General features: G+C 44.1%; 1 protein-coding gene across 2 annotated transcripts in view; it reads left to right on the forward strand.

Moving 5' to 3' along the window:
• Positions 1-24,732, forward strand: part of LOC147272616 (rho GTPase-activating protein 6-like) — a 60,273-nt gene that overhangs the window by 29,838 nt on the left and 5,703 nt on the right. For both annotated transcript variants that reach the window (XM_086198342.1, XM_086198350.1), the window contains exons 2-9: positions 16,285-16,444; positions 19,705-19,776; positions 21,525-21,673; positions 21,764-21,892; positions 21,980-22,175; positions 22,259-22,314; positions 23,281-23,431; positions 23,534-23,682. In XM_086198342.1, coding sequence (XP_086054468.1) covers positions 16,285-16,444; positions 19,705-19,776; positions 21,525-21,673; positions 21,764-21,892; positions 21,980-22,175; positions 22,259-22,314; positions 23,281-23,431; positions 23,534-23,682 — 1,062 coding nt within the window. The remainder of the gene's footprint in view (positions 1-16,284; positions 16,445-19,704; positions 19,777-21,524; positions 21,674-21,763; positions 21,893-21,979; positions 22,176-22,258; positions 22,315-23,280; positions 23,432-23,533; positions 23,683-24,732) is intronic.

Raw genomic sequence — 24,732 nt, forward strand, 5'->3', positions numbered from 1 at the left:
GTTGTGAAGATCCTGTCAGTTTATATAACTGTGGGACCTTCGCTCTGCTGGTGTCACTTCTGATCAAGAGTTACTACTCTGCTCATGTCTCTACTCTGCTCAAGCCGCTACTCTTCTAGCGTCGCTGCTCCGCTAGTCACTGCTCGGCTAGAGTCATGACTGTGCGAGAGCCACTGCTCTGCTAGCATCCCTTCTCTGCTAGCATCACTACTCTGTAAGTGTGGCTGCTCTGCTCGCGTTTCTACTGTCCTGGTCACTGCTCGGCTAGCGTCACTGCTTTGCAAGCATCACTGCTCTGCTTGCATCACAACTCAGTTAGCTTCACTACGCTGCTACCAAAACCACACCGCTTGCATCACATCACTGCTAGCTTCACTGCTTTGCTAGCATAACTGCTGTGCTAGCTTCACCCCTCTGCTAGTTTCCTGCTCTGTTAGCAACATGACTTTGCCTCCCATCCTTTATTCTCTTGATGCGTCCTATGTCATGTAATAAGTAGAAATTAAGCAGTTTGCTGCCAGTTAATGAGGTAGCACCTGCTAGCACCTTTACATCGCGGTGTTGCCATCGTTAAGTCTGCACAATGAGTCAAATGGCAATTAAATAATGACAAAAAGAACCAAAACATTTGTTGTTTTGAAAAAAACTGCTAAATAGCTCGCCGTTTATTTGACATTCATACACTGAAAGATTAGCAGTGATTTGTGTTGATTTTTCTTGCCAACTAAGCAATCAGATCCAGGATAACTTTTTTTTTTATATCGCAATATAATTTTCTGTCTTCAAATCGTGCATTGCTTGTTGTAATTCATCTAATATGTCTGTGCTTGAGGGCCTTACTATTAATATTCCATGAAAACTAGATGTAGATGTTGTCATTTTGATTATAAATCTGTCTTCAAAGCAGCAGGGCATGTAATAAATCTTCGCAACTATAACTAAGGATACATCTTGACAATATTAGTGTTTCATGTCTGCTGCTGAACAAAATGTGCTGATAATCAGATCTAATAAACTGGATTTTCCATCAAATGCGAGTGGACCGCAAACTTATTTGACCTAGATCTAGAGAGGGATTTTTAACATTTTCCAATTATGAATCCAAGTTAAGTTTCATTTTTATGCTTTTGTCTTGATTTGGTTCTTCCTTGTGCTTACTAATGCCGTCTCATACGATTGTCTGCATTATTCAGTTAAGAAACATGCAATGTCTTTGAAAAACCTCCTGTAGACAACAGCAACATGCAGCTTTTCTCACTAACAGTGTGCGACAGCAACTGCTGATTGCACAAATTGTTCGGTTATTTCGGTGGACTGTCTTTGTTTATGCAATATCCTGCAACGGCGCTTGTTTGGAACTGCTGAACAATGTGCAGAGAAGCATTAGACCCACCCCAAAACCCATAAACTTAAACATAAAGAAATGTCAAGATTTTGGAGAATTTGTTTTTTTTTTAACACATTTGGCCTGTAAAGGTTTTTGTCTGTCACCGTATGCAGAGGTGGCGTCGATCTAGACATGCAGCATTGGCAGATGTTTACAACCAGGTCTCAGCCCGTTGTGGTGCAATAAAGTGCAAACAAGTAGCCTGAAGGTGAGCATGTGTAGCTTTACATAAACTGCCTCGCTCAGCGTCATTCAGCGGCTGTGAGATGAGCCGATAGCGGCGGGTGCTCACGTCATTGATCATCATCGATGCGGACAGCGAGGGTGGGACTGATAGAATCAGACAGATTGAGACTGACGACAGGTGGAAGTCAGATTTCCAGTCTGGTGACATCTCAGAGACGCCCCATGGAGGAAATATCTGTGCTTGAAGTGAGCATGCTATTACACAAGCTAGGTAGTGTGTGTACCCATGCATTAAACAAGCATGTGTGTGTGTGGACAGAGTGTGTGTGCCGGTTAAAAAGTATGACCCGAGAGTTCAAGAGGCCTTTGACTAAGACTGGATTAGCTGCTCTCAAGGCTGCCACTGGAATGTGAGGATCAACAGGTCTGTTGTGGCAGTGCACTTACTCTCTCTCTCTCTCTCTCTCTCTCTCTCTCTCTCTCTCTCTCACACACACACACACACACACACACACAAACACACACGTCCCTTGGTGGCAAATACTCACTATTTACCCTCCAGTCTATTACAGTCCATTAATGTTCCTTCGCCCCTCCCCCTCTTCATTTCCTTCTCTTTCTCTGGGCGTCAAGTCAAAATTGGACTTCATGAAAGCGGCGGCGGCGGTAGCAGTGGTGACGGGAGGAAATAAGTCTGTTTTGACTTTACTGTGTGAAAAATCCTGATTCTTATTTGCCAAATTCAAGTAACAATAATTGAAAAAAACACAAGGATTCTTTGGTATCATCTGCACTCGCTTGTTTATAATAAAAAGACAAGACTATATAAACAGGAAAATTCTCCACGTCTAGACGTGTATATATACTGACCGCGGAGTCGTCGAGTTAGAACCTGCACGCGCTGATTGATGGATGAATGGGTGAATAACTCCATCAATCAGCTGTCCATAGTGTTTGACCTCTGCCTGGCTGCAGGCGTGACGTCAGGTAGAAAAAAAAATGTAGAATTTCAAAATAAAACCCAGGTGCTTTGGCGAATCATCTCACACGAGGACACAAATTCAAAGAAGTAAGTGGTCTTTCTGTTGTTTTGAAGCCTTTTTATTTAACTTGGCGCACAAAGAACAGCGAAAGTGGAAAATTCTCCTAATCACTGTCCGTGTTTTTCTCATGTCAGGAGCAGGATTTCATGAAAAAACAGCAAAAAAAGTTCAGTGCACGCCGCCAAAAAACAACTGACATGCGGTCCTCTTCTCGTGATTTTCCAGAATACTGTGTTTGCCACTTAACTAGGCCTGTGTCTCCAACAAAGGTGGATGAGTACGCATCCTTTAGCGTGCTACCACAACGCATTTCTGTGCTTTTCGCGGGTCATTTAGCGCCGCTTAGTCCCTTTCATTCAGTGAGAAGATGGAGGCATCAGATATTGACTGTCATGCTGAAATAAAATGGAATTTGTTGGACACGACCGCCACCAGTGACGCTGCTGCACAGGCGCTTGACACGTCATCTCTTCAAGTCAATGGGAATGAAGTGACACACGGAAAACTAAGAATGCGCGAAACGTCCTTAAAAGTAACGTGTCATTTATGTCATGAGATCACGTTGCCTGAACAATTAATCGATAACCTTTGGGGCTTCTACGTTTTATTAACAGTGCTTGAAGTAATGTAGCGACACATCGGACACACAACAATCTGTAAAAGACAGAAATATGTCAGGGGTAATGTAGTATTTATCTGAAAATGACACCAGGGAAATACTTCATTGTATTTAAACATCATGTTTTCACATAATTGTTCAAGCAACTTGGAATTTACCTCCAGACTCTCCCAGCATTATTCCATCAAGCATCCATTCTAGCTACATGGAGCAACAGCAGGCATTTTTCAGGGCTACTCAGAAGTACTTCCACTCAGAAAACGGCCATGAAATGTTCTCAAAGGGTGGTTCCTGCAGAGACGCCGCCCTAAAGTAGTTCCTCTCGCTGCAGAACCCCCCCCCCCCGTGTGTTTGAGTGTTAATGGAGCAGCAGTGGCACAGGGAAGGTGTGCATTTAAAAGCCCATTAGCTCTTATCAGCATCTGTTTAAAGTGGTAGTCATAATTGTAAACACTTAATGGAATTTATTAGTAGCACACATTCAAACACATACACACGTGAATGCATGCGCACACACACACACACACACACACACACACACACACACACACACAAAACGTTTGGCAGGTTGAAGGTTGCAGCACTGGAGCGCTTTAGCCTTTCCTCTGCGACATCAATAATAGCACAGCTGACCCAATGATGACCCGTGTTACACACACACTCACACACTGTCGCATTCACTGTCCATGCAGAACAAAGCATCACTAGGCAGTGGCGGGGTGTGGCGTGGGTTTCCAGGATGTCACACTTGACTAAAACTTCCTGAACTGAAACCAGGCTGATGGTTGGATTCTCTTGTCAGGGTGCTGCAATTATTGCATCTTGCATATCGATGCATTTCCTTAAACAAGCTGAGTTATGTGCTTTGTTTTATGGCACAAAAATGCCCCCCCCCCCAAAAAAAATCCAATTTCTTAAGGCCAAATTCTTACAATTTGCCTGACTTGTTATGGTATTTTTAGAATGGTTGGGAAACTGTGAGGAAAGGGGCACAGTTGTCCACGTTAGAGTCGTGGGTGTGCGTTCAGGAGGATCAAGCATGAGGAGGGCACGCTCCATCAATAGCCCGGGGGCTGCTGAAGTCTCTGCTCAGACATTCCAGCCCTTCCATAGAAGCTGCCATCAGGACGGGGGTCTGGGCCGGAGAGAAACGGGGGTGGCGAAGTTGTTTTTGGAGTGAAAAATAAAGATCATAATGTCACTTAAGACTGCAAAGCGAGGAGCTTTGAAAACATTCATGTTCTAGTACTTTCTGACGGAGTGTATACGCACAATCCTCCTGACACATGTGGCTCACATTGCATCGTAAAGTCCGGCTTGTGCCCCATCAAGTGACCGCAGCTCAGCTTGAACGCTGTCATCTTCATCATCAACTTCATCCGGATTTAGGAGGTGGGGTGGGGTTGGGGGGGGGCAGCATGCCATAATCCCTGCTCTTTAACTACCTCTCAGGATTAACTTGGTGGTGGTGTGTGTGTGTGTGTGTGTGTGTGTGTGTGTGTGTGTGTGTGTGTGTGCGGGGGGGTGGGGGGGGTGGGCGCGTCCAGGCACCCACGTGGAAAATAGAGTCTTATGGAGACTTTACTCTGTTCCTGCTGTGTTAAATGGATCTGCTTCCCACAGAACAGGAAGGGAATGTGCTCTACTCTCCGGTCGGCTCATGTTCTTGCCACTGGCCTCAAGTATAAACTAACTATTCCCTAATAGGATTAACGCAGTCTTGCACAATCTTACATCCAAGATGTAATGTAAACACTCTGATCTGTGTTAATGGACGTTGTTGGAAGTACGGAACGCATGAGAACCGGAGGCTTAGCTGTGTTTTTTAAGCCATTGGCAGCAATAACATCTGATACCCATATTAGGAACGTGGTCCTTGTACTTTTTTGACAATTTACTGTGTGTATTCCAACATGCAACTGAGGTCGCAGCTAGACTAGAGATCTGGCGCTCGGAGGACTTGATGCAAGTCGACTTGTTCGGGAGCAACTCAATGCTTCCTCTTTGGAATTCAACATCTTTTATTCATATAAATTTTCATCTGCTTTCGATATTCATTATTTTTGCAAAATTCGTTCCGTATTGGGCCAACAGCCTAAGAGGAGGTGAAAAAGCAAGTGTCCTCTCCACCTCTGCATAAAGCCAGGGAATGTTTCGCCACCGGTGGAGGGTTAAAAGCATCGCTCAGATCCCGATGGCGAGAAAAAATACTGCTCTGAACAAACAGCAGACACAGAAACAGCCGGTCGCCTCACTCAGCCCAGCGGGTCGCTCCTAGCACGCTAACGTTAGCATCTCATTTACGGGAAATAGTGGAGCAAAAATAAACGCAAGGAGAAGCTTCAGAAACAACACGGAGACAACAGAGGTTTCCATCGGAGATGAACAGACTTCCAAGAGAAAACGGTCTTGTAGGAGTGTTAATAGACTTCCAAGAAGGGTTGTCAAAAACATCGATTTATTGATTAAATATAGATTTTGAAAAATAAAAATGGTACAAAATGACTTTTCCATAGTATCTATACTCTACCTGCCTCCTTGGATTACACATGCGCTGCTGCCAACACACACACACACACACACACACACACACAAACAGACAGAGCGCTGCCCTGGGGAGAGAGCCATGTGCAGCAGCCCCTCCCCTGCTGCCGCTGGCTGTATTTTTTGAGTGTTATCGCTCTACGTGTGTAAGCTGCCATGACATGGCGTCTGCAGGACCTTCGCAACCAGTTTTAATAAATAAAGGAGATTGTTTGGATTTGAGTCGGATGAACAAAGAAAGCCGACAAAAGGAGCGAACACGACGAATGTAGCAAAGCACCTCCAAGACTGAATTCCTTCCACAGGTCCGGGTGTCTAAGAGGTCGATAACAGTAGAACTTGAAGTATGTGTTGCCTAGAGTTGTCACATCTATCGGCGTTTAACGTGTTGTCTTGTTAGCGAGAGCTAGCTAAAGCTAATCGACGGTAGGTTACATGTTTTAAATTATTTGCATGCTGTTAATTTGCAATGAATATCTTCTCCACCTCAAGAATAAAGTTCTTTAGTTTTCTTTAAATTAAAAAAAAACATTTTTGCTCTAAATGCGGAGTGGTTGCATATTATCGAAAACCGAATCGAATGTCAATATTTTCAAAATATTGTATCGAAGTGTAAAATTCAGTATCATGACAACACCACTTCCAAGTGTATTAATTGATGATAATTTTGTCAATGGAGATCACGTCTGGGACGATTTGTTGACCCAAAGGTCCTGTGATGGGGCTCGGACCAACACAAATCAGTCAGTAGCCGTCAAAGTCCCGAGTTCCGTACTCAACTCTAGTCAGCGAGCAGGTTCAACCAACCTGAACCAAGTGAGATGATATCGGAGCGAAATCTTTGTCGACAACAGCAATAACAAAAAAAAAAGGTATATTTTGTATGAAAAAAGACATTTATAAGCACTAGAAATTGAACTTATGACAGGAAGTGTTCGGGGACATGTCTGAAGAGCCGTGGAAAGATTCTAAATGTGGCTGTTTGTGTCTGCGCAGCAGGAAGTAATGGGACAAAGTTGTCTCCATCTGCAGTGTGTGACAGTTCAACGTCACATGAGTGTGTGTGTGTGTGTGTGTGTGTGTGTACAGGCACGTCTTGACTTTGTTGCTACAGCACATTTTCAGATTAAGTGTGTATGGAGGGCAGATTTTCACCCATGACATCAATTGCGAATATTCCCCTGGATTTTTCTTTTCTTTCTTTTTTTTTTTGCCCTTCTGCTTTACATCTGAGGTCTGTCACGGCTTTTTGGCACAGATGCCAAGTCTAATCTCTATTTTTTAGAACATTCCAGGATTGATGGAGTGGCACATTATTTCTCTGGGAGTGGTTTCTGTGTGTGTGTGTGTGTGTGTGTGTGTGTGTGTGTGTGAGAGAGAGAGAGATCCTGTTCTCATGGTGCTGACATAGTGGAGCACTCAGGGGTTTCGATGGGAAAGTAATGCACATGGGGCCACTTACGCAGCCATTTTGACTGATTGACAGTTCCACTGCGGAGACACACCACGTTCTTTGGACTGCGTTGAATGTCTTTTATCATACAAATGGAGGAATTTAACGTTCCGTGAAACTTAAGTCAGACTGTCACCACGTTTTGGAGCCGTGTGGGCAACTTTCAAGGACATATTTGTGTGTTGTTTTTTTTTTCTTAAACTCCACACAAAGCCCCACCCCTAACCCCACCCCCACCCCGAGGACTGGAAAAGATCTCTGGCACTGAACACGGCTGCAGCTGCTACAAAAATGACAGATAACACAGCTTAACTTGCATGATAGTGTCAGCAGGAAGTCTTGCACCAACGCAAATCTTTTCAGTTTTGTTCAACACTTCAGGAAAACAAAATAAATGACACGATCCAACCGTCAAAAATGTAGAAATATCCAGAATTTCATCAGTGAATTGGAAATCTGCGAGGGTTTTGCTTTAAATGAATGAATTCAAAGCAATTTCAAACTTCTCATCTTCCACAGTGTCGTTAGGCTGCTGTGTTTGTCTTGAGTTTATAGTTTCATTCGATTTTTGCCATGCATTTACATGGAAGACAAAAAGTCAAAACCTGCATTTTTAGCATTAAAGCTCCATTCAGCTGTTCTTAGGTTTCTAACCTCACCAACAAAAAAATCTTTTGTTCTTTTTCTGAGCTGAAGACATGTTTATCTATCTGATTATGATCTTTTTCTTTTTGTGCAAACCAATAAAAACATCTCTAGAATAAACCTGTGTCTACTCACAGAGAAACACACAGGCTTTTGTGTTGCTTCTTTTCACTCCTTTTAACGCACACACACACACACACACGCACGCATGCACGCAGGACAAAGACTTGACCCTGGCTGCTCCTTCCGTCTCCTCTGCTGCAATCGATCAATTCATCCCAGTTCAAGCGGAGCGATGCAAATGCGTTTTTCCACTTGTTTACGCTAAAATGCACATGATTCCGATGTGCGCGCTCACAATATGTAGGCCTTCGCTCTCCATGAAGGCTTAGCAATGATTAACCAGCTTCATTAGCACGGCCAGCTAATCCAGCTCAAGCTATAGTGGAGAGGATAATTTACAGTTAACACACATTCCTCGGACGGAGCGCAGATGAGGTCCCGGGCACTGAAAAATGGAGGCACGGGACAAAGAAGGTTAAGTTTTCAGTGCATTTGTTACCTCAAAAGTGAAACACTGGTCTTCAAGGGGACAGAAGTGCAGCAAACGAAAGAGTGCACGGTTGAATTTCACGAGGACACACACTCCCTCTGGGTCTGAGCATGTGGAGGATAAGATGTTGGGAATGGGGGAGTGATCGGGACGAGGAAGTTTACTTTCCTTTTGCATCAGTTGTTGCTCATATTTTGGCTCCTTGAGCCTCTCAAGCAATTAAAAGCTTTCCCAACACACCCAGGAAGCAGTCTGAAAAACAACCACAGGAGTGTGTGCATGAAACTCGCCTCCATAGACAACACACACGTCTCAACTTCCGATGGAGACCAAAAAAAAAAAGGTTGTTTATTGACAAAATCAAAGGGCGCATCAAGTTAAATGTTGCATGACATCACCCAGTCAGCTGATAGCGAAACGTCCTGACAGATTTTTGGAATATCTATCATTCTGTCTTGTGTTTGCTTGGAGCGAATGCTCCACACACACACACACACACACACACACACACACACACACACACACACACACACACACACACAGGAATTACAACACTTTTTCGTCTACTATCAACTGTTTTGTTGATACAGTACCTAATTCTCTTTGCTTATGTAACACTTCTGCAAGTTGCCAAAGTCTGCAAGGTCTCATTATTGCTGCAGGGTTTTTTTTTCGTTTTAATTTGTCTTAGAAAATGTTTTGATCTTCGCCCCCAGGCTTTAAATGTTCCTGTCAATAATCAGGGGAAGTGTTTGGACGCACCACCGGTTGCTTTGTGGCAGCTGAGACAGGAAGACCTCGTTATGTAGGATCATGCAGTGAGAGCTGAATATCAATGCTTGTTTTGCTCATTTACGACCCCTCGCCTGTGAGTGGCGCGTTCACTGCCTTTAAATACCTGTTAAACGGAGAGGACCCAAGAGGGTTTCACCTCCACCAAAAAGGTTTGGGTTTTTTGGTGATTATGCAAAAACTGCCGGGCGGATATTCACCAAACTTGGTGCAGACATGCAGCGTTGGCGAAGCAAGAAGCTGTTAAACATTGGGTCGCATTCTGTGTTTTGAGTCATAAACCCTCCAGAGTAATCAAGTAGCCCCGCTCCTACCCACTCCTTGGACTTAAAAAAACAAACAAACAAACAAAAAAAAAACGGACAGCATAATAAAATCCATTTCAGTTTTATTTAATTCACTACTGGCAGGATGACACAAGACAAGATAAATCATGAAAAGACAGGATAGGATGAGATGAAACAAGATGATAAGACAAGATAGGACGAGATAAGATAAAACAAAACAAGATAAGACAAGACGGGACAAGATAAGATAAAACGACAAGATAAGACAAGACGGGACAAGATAAGATAAAACAAGACAAGATAAGACAAGACGGGACAAGATAAGATAAAACAAGACAAGACAAGATGGGACAAGATAAGATAAAACAAAACAAGATAAGACAAGATGGGACAAGATAAGATAAAACAAGACAAGATAAGATGGGACAAGATAAGATAAAACAAAACAAGATAAGACAAGATGGGACAAGATAAGATAAAACAAGACAAGATGGGACAAGATAAGATAAAACAAGACAAGACAAGATGGGACAAGATAAGATAAAACAAAACAAGATAAGACAAGATGGGACAAGACAAGAACCGGTGCACTTTGACCACAGGTGATCAGATGTACAATGAGAACAGTTTTTCAGTCAAATGCACCTCCAATGTCTCATGTTTCAGTACACACCTGTACCTTCAAATGAAATGATTACTCAAATTCTGTCCATCACAATGAAATGATTAATTACTATTATTGTCCCTGATTGTCCTTTAATTGTTCAGATTTCTGCAAATTCCCATGTTAAATATCTGAGATCAAGTCATGTTTCATTCCTGAGCTGGTCAGAGGAAGACGATGCTTCATATTTCTCCATTATTAATGAGTTAATAAAACATGTCTGTCACTGACAAGTTGGTTTCCGGCTAATTTAGTTATTTCGTTACACGCCTCATGGATCTTCTCCTCGCTTTGCATCGGAATGTTTGCTATGATGATCACATGACTCACCACACAGACGACCAGCGATAATCCAGATGCATCGCAATTACTTTTACATTCGCTTATGTAACATTTGTGATGGCTGGGTTTTCCCCTCAAGCAGCATCTGGGACAACCTAAAACAGGTGGTGGGCGTTGGGGGGGGGGGGGGGGGACTATAAATCGTTAGTGTGTGTGACAGGTACATGCACAAACACGCACTAACACACACTCGCGCTAAAAGCACTGACTGCTTGACAAGTCAGTGTGGTTAGTAATTACAAGCAGATGTGAACCTGCGGGAGGTTTCAGGTCAGTGAAAGCATTCGATTACACGCATGACGCCAAGCTATCGAGAGTTGAGAAAAAAAAAGGGTAAAAAAGAAAAAGTGAATTCTTCTCGTTGAGCCTCGGCGGCACAGAAAGCAGCACTCGAAGGCAGCTGCAACAGAGGAGACTTCTATCTGCTCGAAGGGCTCATTCCTGGGCCTCACGGTTGGAGACAGGGGGCATCAGGTGTTAGTATGCATTGTGTGTTTGTGTGTGTGTGTTGTTCTTCAGTCCCAGAATGCCTGGCGTCCGTATCCTCGCTACATTTCATGAAATCAAATTTATACCACTTGCAGTCTATGTGTTGGTGAAGTACCAGAAATAGAGAGGAAATAAAAGTAATTTGACCCAATAGAAGTACATATACTTCAACCTTTTGATATACCGGATTGAGTATGTACAGAATTGGGTGACGCAACCGCTTTTCATTACTTTTTATGCAATCAAGGTAGTACAAGTATCTTCTCCCATGAGTACAACGATGTTCACACGTTCTATTTATGTGTTATTGCCCTCCTTGTTTTGTTTTGTTTTTTTGGTGTGTGTGTGTGGGGGGGGGGGCGGTTGTTTCTTCTATAGAAACCCTAGAAAATGTCTTAGAACTGTCAAACAGAACTGAGAACTCTTTGAAAAGTCCTAACACTCCTTTACTTTTATTTTCTCTCCCATCAGTATTACAGTATTACATAACTGTCCCAGTACTCTTTTAAAACCGTATCAAGCCGTGAGTTTTTTTTTCCAAACGTGTAAAACAAACGGATGAGAAATCATCCCGGAAAATAACTGCCACCGTACGAATATTTTACGACACAAATATTAGATTAATACGACGGCATTAAAATATTCAGACGTGAGGATTAGCGTGAAACTTCATCATTTCTTAGTCAGACGTGACAACGATATCGTGACATATCAGGACATAAAACGACGGGGGGATTTTTACTTGAGCCCAGCAATGTAGTTGTAAATTTAATTCAGTCAGACAGAAAAAAAATATAATTTAATTGTAGAAATGTTATCAGGGCATCTTTTCAAGGTCTTTTTTTTCCCCCCTCCCTGTGAAAAGATGATTCTTCGCCTCCATGCCCTGTTGTTTGATGTGCTTTCTACTTCATCACACACGCTTACAGTCGCAGCTCGAGACCCCGCGGGACCTGGGAAGAACACCAAGTCAACGGGTGAGGTCATGACTTGCTGTTCGAGCTCGCTGCTGCAGATCGAAGCGGATTTTTATAGAAACATAACACAAAGATCAGCTCAAGATCAGCTCAGTGATAACTTGATTTATGCACCGCATTGTAGCAACAAGTGTGTTTGTTCCAGGTGCGTTGCCATAGTAATACTTCTCTCACTTCCTAGCCTTTTGGATTGTCTGTGTACGCGTTGCCACGGAAACTGACATATTCTTTTTTTTTTTGGTCCCTTTTGTCTGAAATAGAACAGAAATGACACACTGCAGTTTCCTGTGTGTGTGTGTGTGTGTGTGTGTGTGTGTGTGTGTGTGTGTGTGTGTGTGTGTGCGTGTCCAAATGGCATTAGTCATCTCAGTGCACGGTGGAGTTCAGTCAGCACAATTATTCATCTTTGCACTCTGAACTAGCAGCAGTGACAACATGGACGTATACTAAATCTTTACGTAACCATTTATATAACACTAACTTTTGCCTCAGGCTTTTTTGGTTTTTGTTGAAAATTTCTTGCGTTATTGATTTATTTATGCAAAGTGTAGCAGATCTGATTCGTTCCTGCTCGTAAATACAGCAGGAGACGGACGATTCAAAGGCTTAGCAACCAACTATTTTGGAGAGAAACACGAAGGAGTTGGAGGACAGTGGCCGCATGACAGATTTTGTCACTATAGAGTCTGTTCAAACACTGCTACATCTCACTGAGCTCCGATGTGTCATGGACAACGCTCCTTCCAAAGAGTCAGCCTGGATTGATGAGGGATGGGATCGACGATGAAGGCAAGAAAAGCTGTTTGTCTTTGATCTTTTACAAATCCTGCTTTCATCCTTTGATCTCAGTTCTTTTGACCGAAAGGGTACCTTCCGTAGGTACTCGTTGATTGGCAATTTCTTTTCCTGTCTATGATGGAGTGTCAAGGCCGAGGATGAAGGGAAGAAGAGGCCGAGGATTTTGTTTTTTTCGTGATGCACTTCAAGAAAGAAGTCGAAATGTAGAGAAAGAGATGGGAAGAGGAGAAAAGTCATAAGTACGACCTTTTTTGTTGTTGTTTTTTTTTTAATCACGAACTTTGAGAGTTTAAGGGGAAATGTTGAGAAAAAAGCGGCAATATTGAGAGTTAAGTAATTCAGAGCAAGCTATTTTTCTCTGTGCATTTAGAGAACAGGGATGAAAATGTTAGAATAAATGACATTTGGAGATAAAAGTCAAACTTTTGAGACAATATCAAACCGCACACGTGACCATCAGCACTCAGGAGTGTTAGGTTAGTATCAGTAATATTAATTTATTTTTAATCTTGACAAAAAAAAAAAAAGCAGTTTTCAGTTTTCTAACAGCTTCTGAACAACTGCTGGATGTGGACAACCCATCATACTTTGGTTTAGATTCCTGCGTCTGAGTCCGTGCAGAACATTTTTGGAAATCTTAAGCAAATGAGGAAATGCGAGGCGACCAACACTGACAAATTTAACAGTTTGGTTCTTATAGAGGCGGCACAGTGGTGCAGTGGTCAGCACTGTCACCTCACCGCAAGAAGGTTTCGGGTTCGAGTCCCGACTCGAGTACAGGGTCTTCCTGTGTGAGTCTCCATGTTCTCCCTGTTCCTGCGTGGGTTCTGTCTTTTACTCCAGCTTCCTCCCACAGTCCAAAGACATCAAGAGGGGACGAGGCTGATTGATACTCTAAATTGACCGTAGGTGTGGCTGTGAGTGTGAATGGTTGTCTGTCTCTATGTGTTGGTCCTGTGATGGACTGGCGACCTGTCCGGGGTGAACCCCGCCTCTCACCTGAAGGCTGCTGGGATAGGCTCCACCCTCCACCACCCTTAATGGGATAAGCGGTAGAAAATGGATGGTTCTTATAGTGCGAATCAAGATGTCCAACACAGTACACGCTCACAGATTCATCCGCCAACAACTAGAGTCTCAAAACTCCAAATCTCACGAAACTCAAAACATAAACAAAGCTAAATGTTAGCCACTGGTCCATCCACGGAGGCCGCAGTTCCATCGAGGTGTGTTTAAAAACTGTTCAAACACAAGTCAACAAGTCGACCCTCCACTTCTGAAGTCACTTACTGATTCGGATTCATGGTCGTTGCCATGTGTGTCATTACTGGACATATTTAATATATTTTACAGATCGTCTTCAGGGATGGTAAAACCACTCGAAACACCTCACCACAAATCTAGCTAACCAGGCCTTCGCTGAAATTGGATGCTTTGGGACGGCTGTTGAATTTTTAAAAACAAAAAGTGTTTTTTGGGGGGTTTTTTTTGTCCACGAAATTCTGGTCATTTTAGCCAAAAGCACATCTGCAACAAGTCTGGAAAACAAGTCTCACAAATATCAATGGATTTCAGCCCTTAGCATCATAAAATGAACACAGACTGATGTGATGAGGAAAGTGGTTACAGATGAGTTTTTTCCACGAATACACACAAGAACTCCTACATTATAATTCACGTGTTTTTGTTCAACCAGGGTTGCTTCTGGATCGTCTCGCTTTGTAAATCCGAATGAGTGTCACTGCAGGACGCACAGGCTTTCAGCTCATTGTTGCTGTAGTCCAGCAGTGATACCAGGATTTAGTCTGACCCCCCACTTCCCTCCCTCTCTCCTCTCTTCTGTCAGCATTCCACAGGTTGACACTTAAGAAGTGAAGCTCATCCATCCCTTTCAGAAGTCCTGCTGGGTAGAACTAGCTAGAGCGAGGAGAGGCCTCTTATTTAACTTTTCCAACTGTTTGTCTTTTCTTCTGAACGGTGTGTGTGTAAATGTGTGTGTGTGTGTGTGTGTGTGTGTGTGGATGCGTACAAGCATGTGTGTGTGACCCCTCAAGCTGTGTGTGAGGTCAAGCAAGAGGGGAAAGGGCTTCCTCTCGGCAGCGATAAGGAATGGCAGGCGCAAAAAACACACACACGGCAGTGCTGCGCGATAACGTTGAAACACGGAACTTGAATGAATTGAATGTCCGTGGGCGGGGTCAGATTTTGAGGATGTTAAGGCAATTCTAAAAAACAACAAGAAAACCCAAAAAAACTTGACCCCCCCCCCCCCACACACACACACACACACACAAACAATTCTAGCATCTTCCCAAATGTTCTGTATCACCACAACAGGAAAAAATATGCCTGGTCGTATCGACTGCATCCAGTCTTTGCAAGATGTTCTGTATGTTGCCTACACTGCCACCTTCTGGCAGATGAAGGCACTACGTAGCGCATTTGCTCATCGAACCCCCCTCAGCTCTTGTTTTTGATGTTTGCAAAGTTCGCTTAAAACCACTTTCAGGCAAAAATATCACCATTTTCCAAGCTATGAACTTAAGTTTACAGGAGCACAAATATGAGCACACTTGTTCGGCGTCTGTCTGGATAAGGCATTAGATCTCCCTCTCCTCCTGACCCCCCCTCCCCCCCCCTCCGTGCCCGTCCGTAGACACACAGGAATGCATGACCAAGAGATTCAGATGACTCGGGGGTTCATCAAAGCCAGCGAGGTCGCGAGGGTTTGTAGGAACTCATTTTCTGTTGTGATGTCACTCTTGAGCCGTAGCTGCAAAGTAAACGCGTTGTCTGGTTGAGGAATGAGTGTGATGACATGTTCTTTTACACTCTGGCTCCGAGCTAATCTCTCGTTGACGTATGCTACGCCTTCATAAAACTGGTTTATGTTTGGGGAGAGCATGTTGCAAATCCATCAATGCAAGTGCCGCAGGGTGTCCTCGTTTGCTCCTCGGAGAGAGAAAACGCTCCGCTGGGTTGCATACATTTTTCTTTTAATTATTTAATTGTTTGATGTAATCTGCTAAATCTATTTGATCTCTTTATCATTTTTATTCTGGATGACCGAGCTGAGGTGGATTATCCTTCGACCAATACCACCTCTGTCTTTTATCCTGTCCTCCAGTTTCAAAAAAACATTTTTTTTTTTTTGGGGGGGGGGGGGAGACCTTATGAGATCAAAAACATTTCTTTAATCTAACTTGATTAAGGGTCTTCCCTTCTTTTGGTCCTTTATTCTCCAGTCTGTTTTGGTTACTTCTCACTTTGCTCATCAGATTTCACGCCCTGGCCTGACAAGAATCCCATGTTGGTGACGAAGTCGTGAACACATGGAGCATCTCGGCGCTAAAGACATTCCCCTGTGGAGTGATTACGTTGTTGAATATAATTATGGATAAATATTAGCCTCAGAATCACAGCACTGCCAGGGACCGATGTCGTATTTGACCTTTAACCTTCGGCAACATGACTGTATCTGATCAGTCGCCTCTCTCTTCCGCAGGGTGATTTCACCTGGAGCAGCCTGTCGGGCCGGAGCGTCCGCCTGACGCCAGTTTCCATCCAGAGCCTGTCAGAGCTGGAGAGAGCCAGGCTACAGGAAGTGGCGTACACCCGTTTACACCAGGACTACGATGTAGGATGTCAGATAACTTTACCAAAAGGTGTGTCCTCACACACACACAAGTGAGTTACATAACCCGTGAGGGTTCCGGAGGGGTGGGATTTACTGCTTCGACATACTTCAGATAACATCTAGCCTTTGACATTTATGTGACTGTAACTGTGACGGAACACATCTGTGCTGCTGCTCTGTGTTGCAAACGCAAGTTGAGACTTTCAAGTGTCCTATAAAGTGAAGCCGGAGCTGCTCGCCACATCCTGTCATCCTTCGAGTGTATTTAAGGGAATTCATATATGTTTGGGGAAGTTGCTACAACACGTTGATTTAGATGTAAACTGTACCTCGCGTTGGGATCAACCACTTCCCGTGTGACCGCATCTGTTGACCCCCTCTCTTCCTGATAGTGACACGCAACTCCCCTTCCGCTGCTGCAGTCCTCCCACTCGTCCTAAATGCTGAAGCTCAATTTTAAAGGTTTAGCATTCAAAACGTTCGCTAAAAATGACTGTTAAGACGAATGAATCTGAACGGAGCAGAAGTGGGCGGAGCCGTGCAGAGAAACTAAGGGAATCACTGGTTTGGTTCTTCGTGATTTGGATGTTGGTTAAGGCGTTTCTCAATGTCATTTTGAGTTGTTAAAAAAGAGAAATAAAGCAGGAATAATACGTGGAGTACTGAGCAGAATCGTTCTGAAATTTCGCTCAAAAGAAGTGCGTGAAAACTAAATCAAGAAAACCCACAAAAGACGGAAATACCTCACTTCCTATCGGACTTTTTCAGCTTTGGAAGTCAGTTTCTGTCAGTCAGATTCCCCCTCCATTTTGGATGGATTGAAGTGTTTGTGCACGTCCTACTTTCATAGCTTTTTTTTCCTCTCGTCTCTTGCGAGTGAAAAATCCAGTTGTCCTGCTCGAATTGATTTTTTTTTTTAAGAAGCAAAATTTTCCAGTATTCAAAGGAAAACTGCACAGGTTAACAGTGAAGCGGATTTAGTTTCTCTTTTCCTATCCAGTTAATTATTTCATGTCTCTTGACTCCTTGTGGGGTCTCGAACTCACAAATTCTCTCTCCCTCGCCTCAACTCCTTACCCCGCGGTGACGTCAGTGTGTTTCCTCATCCCAAAAGCTTGGAATTGTTGGCCGGAATTTACGAAATGAAACCTTAGACTTCCATTTGAAGCCCTCTTCCTTTCAGCCTTGCGCCTTCGGTCCACGTCACTGCATGCATAGCAGTGAAGCGGCTGCCATAGCAGCAGCGGCGTAGTGCAGCCGGCGGATCATCCAGGGCCTTACATTCCAGCTCAAGGTTAAAGCCCTCCCTGCCATGATTTAATAGGTACTCATCTGCGTTGCTTATGAATTCCAGAGCCCCTGATGGCTGTTATGCGCTAGCGAGGGAAATATTTCAACTTATGCAGAAAAGGGTTTGCAAATGTGCAAGGGATGGTGTTTTTTTTAGATGTGGGAAAGGGGAGGGCGAGGTTCATCAGACAGTTTCAATTTCAGAACGAGTTGGACCGAGGAGGCTCGGAGGTTCGGGGGATTTCCGTATGGCGTTTCAAGCCATCTGTCAAAAATCTGAACCATTTCCTCTCGGCGCTTCTCCCCTCTCCCTCTCTCTTTGCCCCATCCCAACATTTGCCTTCTTGCTATTACACAACCTCCTCCAACCTATTTTTCTCCCATAAATCCCTCTTCCATCCAAGCTGCCGTTTGCTCTAAAAAGGACACTTTCTCACACAGACCCAAGGGGAAACGGCCAATGCTACCATCCAGTATGTCTTTGGGGGAGCCGGATCAAGCTTCTTACAATTTTAGGGGAACATCTGGGGCTCAGACTGGGGTTGCCAATACAGCAAATCAAAGCATAAAACTAAGCAATCCTAAGGAGTAAAAAGAGCAGCGACAGAGAGATAGCGTTCAAATTTGCTGAGGTCGCCACAAAGTGACATCCTGGCTCGGGACGAGACGGTTTCCTAGCAGACGTGGATTCCAAGACTTTGAAGCTGCGTGTGCCACGTTTTTTTTCCCCCAGAGTTTCCTGATCATTAATCAGCAAGTGCAGGAGACATTCATCATCTTGACAGCAGACAAAGTGGCTTTCCTTCATTCACACTTGACCGAAAGCTTTTATATGGAAACTGATTTTTAGGCCGATGGAATGATAACTCATAAAAAGCCTGCCTGGTGCTCAGTGGAACTGATAAATATGCCTTCAAATGTCAGGTCAAGATTGAGATTTCCAGTTTAAGTTGTTGTTGTTGTTGGTTTTTTTTGCTTTACTTTGTCTGTAACAACCAAAATGTAATTTCAGGTGTAAAAATAAGCAGAACACTAGGAAACTGAGAGGTTTGGACGTGCTAGACGTCCCGCGGTCCCTCGCTGGTTGTCATCGCTATGTTCTCTCACCCAGATGGACTGAAGTTTGCTCCTGATTGATTCATTGTGCCCTTGAACATGAATATGGTCGAGACACGGGCGGCGGCGCCGCTGCGCTTTAGTCACTGCGGTGACACCTGATTGTATGACTGCATTCTTCGGACCTTCACGGGTTCCAAAACATGATGGTTTCGGCCACTCGACAATTCCACACAACTGAAACAGTTTCGCCGACATGTGATTGGTCTGGTTCAACTCCTGAGGTTTCGGCGCATCGACAGCTTCCACTGAGAGCAGTTTTATAGAATTACACGAAGCAAAAGGAAAAAAAAAAAATCGATACTTAGAACTTAATGAGCTTCCCGACTTCCATTGAGGCAACTGAGTCGGTACCATCAGAGGGTTAAAGCTCGATACCCATCTCGAGGCAGCAGGCACCTCTGGCCCGATGCTGGCTCCCTTCCACTAATGTCAACTGACAGCTGGTTGGATTACGCGGGTATGAGCCAGAATCAGAAATAGCAGACCAATAATTTGGTGGTGGACTTAATAATAGCTCAGCTTGAGTCTGATCGGGCCCATTTAGGCTTGATCAAACAATCCTGCTGTGTTTGAGCCAGATTGGACAGGAGAACCGGTCCATCCACTCGACCACAAATACACCAGCGTAAGGCCCGAGCATTTGCCAGATACTATTTGGCTGTCTGGGTTTTGCTATCAAGCTCAATATTAAGGCAATTAATGACAATCCCTCTTTCTTAATCCTGCTAATAGCACTCTCAAATGTTTCACTTTAATGGATTATCTGCAGCTTTCCTCCCACATTCTTCACACGAGCTCATGAGACGCAATAACTCCGATAAGCCCCAGCAGATGAAGATGGTTCAGATGATATATGTTCTTGTTTTTGTCCCCGCACAGATGGACAGAAGAGGAAAAAGTCACTGAGGAGGAAGTTGGACTCCTTGGCAAAAGAGAAGAGTAAAGACAAAGGTATGTCAACTTCCTTTCTGTCTCCCCGCCACCGACCCCACCCATCGGGCAGGTGAAGAGCGGAGTTATGAAAACACTTTTTTTTTTTTTTTCTGTCGACCGGCCTCGGTGGGTTTATATTTAGATGAAGAGGACGGACTCCTTGTAAGGGGACCGGCTGTGAGAAGCAGCCACTCCGCTACACCAACACATATTTGGCAGAAAAAGACGAGGATCTTCAAAGAGGCCAGATGGAGATACGATGGAGCGGGCTTTTCTTATCAAATCGGCCTGATCTCAGCTCAAATAAATACACACGGAAATGTGAGAGTGGACTGATTTTTGCAAAGTGTGTAGTATCCTAAACAGACCAAGACAGCTTTAGTTTCTGGAGGGAACCCATTATTTATCAGACCTGCGTGTTATTAGTGACAACTGTGGGAATATATTAGATTATCTTTCACAAACAATCAAAACTTTATTTCTATAAGAAAAGGGTGCATTCTTTGAATTCCTTTCCGTTGAAGATTTATGTGGGAAAACTGCAGTCCGGGTGTTCCCTCCACTACCCCTGCAGGTCGAAACTTTTCTTTTTGGTGAATGTGAGACCTGCATGTTACAACAACACCTCAGTCAAGCTATATTTGCAAATATGGTTGAAACGCTGGTCTAATCTGCTCTGACTAATTGGCCTCTTCAATAGTTTTTGGCATTGTGCTGTGTGGGAAACCCCACCCCGTTTGGCACTTTGCGCACATTAAAACAAATGTTATTTATAACCCGAGGGAGACATTCTGCTTGCACCGAGCCAGCAGACACAAAGAAAATGGTCTTAAAAACCGAGAATCCTCCCTCTCAAGACCTCGTCGGCTTGGAAAATGTGTGAGAATCTGACACGCGCTGACAGATTTGGTCTGGTTGTAGGTGCGCTGTGAGGGACTGTGCGCTTTACATGATGCAGTCCAGATTGTGTGTATGTGCAAGTGTTACGTAAGCCCCATTAATGCTGCGAGGTTGCGGAGCAAATTCGTCGTGTCACAGAGTTTGTAGTCGTGTTGTTCCGTGAACCACAGCCTTCCACTTGTGGTCGTGGAATGCGCTTTTGCTTTTTCGCTCAGTGTTAAGTTTCCTACACACACACACACACACACACACACACACACACACACACTGAACAGCTGGATCTGGTTTTTTTTTTTGCAGTAGTTGGCTCAGGCTTTGGGATTTTTTTTTAACTGAATATACAATCTGAACAGCCAGTATGACATCATTTCTCTCTGAAGTTCGGCGCTCCATATTGTCTGGACTTGCGCACGCGTGTGTGTGTGTGTGTGTGTAGTGTGTAACCCATCTGCATCAGAAATGCAGACGTCTGTGGTTTTTATTGATATTTGTCCTCTCATCAACCTAGAATCTGTCTGAATGTTATCAAAGGAAAGATTGGGGTCATTGTCACACTTGAAAATGAAGATCACATGACCTGAGCAGTGAAAACGACCTTCATGACGTAACACTGCTTGTGGGAGAGAGTCAAAGTTCTGTTATTTTGGTCAGATGCACTCGAATTTGTGGTCTGGTGTATTTTTTTTCCCCCCCAAAATACTTTCTGTGACGTTTTTGGAGAACATCTGTAGTCGTAGAGCTTTAAGCTTTTACAAGGGAGGCTTTTATAACGGTGAGCAATAAAAGCCTTTCTAGAGATGCGTTTGATCTTCTTGTTGAGTTCATTTTTGGATTTTTTCTAAGTTTAAATCCTCATTTTTCTCTAGAGTGCATCCCCCAGGCCTTCAGCATCCCCCTCTCCCAGGTCATCGCTAATGACCGAACACACAGGCAGCGCCAGGACAGCTATCGTCAGGACCCTCCCCAGCGCGAGGAGCATAAGGACTCCTCTGACCTCGTCTCGTCTATTTTACAGGTTAATTTCAGACTTTGTTCATTTGATTCTTTAATTGTGAGATGCGGTTCCGCTGCTTCCAGCCCAAATCTTCTATCGTCTACTCCACAGTTTGCGACCAAGCGGCCATCCAACAAGGAGTTATCCAGCAGTAACTCCTCGCTGAGCTCCACGTCAGAGACAGCCAATGAGTCGACTTCGCCCAACACGCCCGAGGCTGCACCGCGGGCCCGCAGACGGGTGAGACATAGAGTGCATGCTCTGGATCTGTTGGCTGTTTTTGTTCATTTGAATGAAACTCCTAACCCCTAACTCTGACCCGCGCAGGGCGGGATGTCCGTGGACTCCATCACAGACCTGGACGATAACCAGTCCCGCCTACTGGAGGCACTTCAGCTCTCCCTGCCAACCGAAACGCCGAGTAAAAAGGAAAAGCATCGGGACAAACGGTTGAGTCTGAATCCCATCTACCGGCAGGTGCCTCGGGTAGTGGACAGCTGCTGTCAGCATATTGAGAAATACGGTGCGTAGCTAATCTGATACTCTACGACAACTAGAGGTACTACAGAATACTGCTGTATTAACACCAAGTTTTTTAATACTCAGGTTTGCAGACGGTGGGGATTTTTAGAGTGGGAAGCTCCAAGAAAAGAGTTCGCCAGGTAGGTTCTGCCTGATGTGAACGAAAAACGAGTGTTTCAAGTTGTCCTACTTTCTGGTGCCTGCATGTGCCCTGCAGATCAAAAAAATCACGGTGACACACCTGGAATAAAAAAACAAAAAAAACAAAAACGCCGCTTTGTCTTTTCCCTGCTGAACTGTAAAGATGTGGGAGCCTTTTCCCTCTTCATAAAAGTTGATGTCATTTGTGTTCCTTATTTGGGCACCACTACTGTCTCTACAGTGACAAAATTCAATTTCACTTGTTAAAAAAAATAAATTGGAAATTGAGCCCTTCACCAGCAATCCTTGTTAACCCTTCAGGGGGATTATGTCTGATTATGCCGTCTTCTGTCCTCGTACGCCCCTGATGACGAGGTTTACATCACGACCCGCCATGCTAACTCTTGCGTAGTCACGCCTGATCAAAGTCTCTAGTTTGCAAAAGATCTCTCACTTCTTGAATGGGCAATGAAGGTGAAGTGCTGACCAACCGCTGCCCCAAGATCGGTCAGAATGACAGCATACCACCCACTCACAACTCAAAGGCTAATTTTGCTAAACTGAAATTGTTTTTTTGGTCCAAATTCATGCTTTTTTTTTTAATGGAAGCAAGTTGACAACAAAGAAACAAAACCTCCTTCTCGAAGAGTAAAACCCACAGCGAAAGCACGTCGTCCTAGGTTTTCTTCTGCACGTTTGTGTATTTCTACTTCAGGGGACTGAAAGAAGATACAAAATATTTTCAAGGGAGGGGTAGTAGTTCGTTCACAACATGCCATTCACCCTGTCGGAGACGTCCACTGGTTCTCGCACCAGCTCGCGACCGCCTTTGCAAATGTCGGAAATGTGGTGCACCTACAGGTTAACCTCATGCCATCCAAAGATCGGATTGCAGAAGTTAGCGTCCGTAGACCAACATGGAGCCGGCGTGTTTTTGAGTGTCATTTTTGTCTCTTTTGTTTCAGCTACGTGAGGAGTTTGATCGCGGCATTGATGTCCAGCTGGACGAGGAACACAGCGTTCACGATGTGGCGGCTCTGCTCAAAGAGTTCCTCAGAGACATGCCTGACCCACTCCTCACCAAGGAGCTCTACACCGCCTTCATAAACACCACCTGTAAGCTCCGTCACCCCAAGCTCTCCTTGCCTGTTGCTGAGAAACTTCAAGAAAACCCCCCAAACTCTTGTTAAGCCCAGTCCTTGTCAATCTCCGTTGCAGTGTTGGATCTGGACGAGCAGCAGAACGTTACTCAGTTACTGGTCTACCTGCTCCCAGCATGCAACAGTGACACTCTGCACCGCCTCCTGGAGTTCCTCTCCACCGTGGCCGACCACGCCCACGACCAGCAGGACAAAGATGGACAGGAGGTGAACCCTTTTTCACAGAATACGCACCCCCGTGGACTCTTATTGTGTGTCAGTGGAGAAAGTTCTAATGTGTGTTTGTGTGTGTGTGTGTGTGTGCGCAAAAGGCTTTGCGCAAGGATGTGCATGCGCATGTGCACTGCGTCATTTGTTTATACGTGTGAGAGCGAGTGTTGTGACATCACGGCATGAGAATGTGTGCAGATTGAAGTCTGTTTTGTTGTCTCCATGTGTGCGCATAAGAATGGACTCTGGTGTGTTTGTGCGTGAGTGTGTGCGTGTGCACGACTGAGTGGCTCCAGGATCCGTATCTGCGATCGTGACAGGAAGTCAGAACGTTTCACACTTGTGCGGGAAAGCAACATCAATACTTCTTTGGCTGCTCGCGGCTCCCACCTCTCCTTCGGGACTGGGAGGGGAAAAAAGGGAGGGAACTCTGGGAAAAGGCCGAAAAATGAAACTGGGATAAAAATGTTGTTGAAGCTTTGAAGGGCTCGTAACTGTAGATGGTTCATGTGTCACAGGGTGAAGCAGGACTTGTTTCAAAGCACTTACACAGTTCATTTCTACTGTTTTTATCCTTTACAGAGAAAAATTAGAACGTTTTCCCAAGAACCCTCATGTCTGGAATAACATCCTTGTGCACAAAAAGAAAAAAAGAAAAAAAAAGAGTATACTTGGAACAACTGGATTCAGTTTTTTTTAGTTGGTGAAACAAATGATTTTTTTTTCAAATAAAGTTCATCAATGAATTATTAGAGTTACATGAAGTTAGATGTTCTTAATAATTTGATAGCTTGTACAAATGGTTTAATTCATCTGACAAAAGAATCAAAAAGCTTCAAGAAGCTATTGCTGTGTGTCAGGTAAATTCATTTTTGTAGTCACTTGAGCGTCATATTCTAGTTTGTTAAATTACATCCTGCCCTCAGAACTACAGGTTTATCTCAGCAGAAAAAAATCCACTGACGTGTGGCTTTTTTTCCCCGATACTCTTAATTATTTAGATTCAATTATGTAATTATCTCCGAATGATATCAATGATGTGACGCG

This window comes from Aulostomus chinensis, chromosome 1, assembly GCF_037954235.1.
Source record: "Aulostomus chinensis isolate RoL2024-O1b breed Wild chromosome 1, RoL_Achi_v1.0, whole genome shotgun sequence".
Taxonomy (NCBI): Eukaryota; Metazoa; Chordata; class Actinopteri; order Syngnathiformes; family Aulostomidae; genus Aulostomus; species Aulostomus chinensis.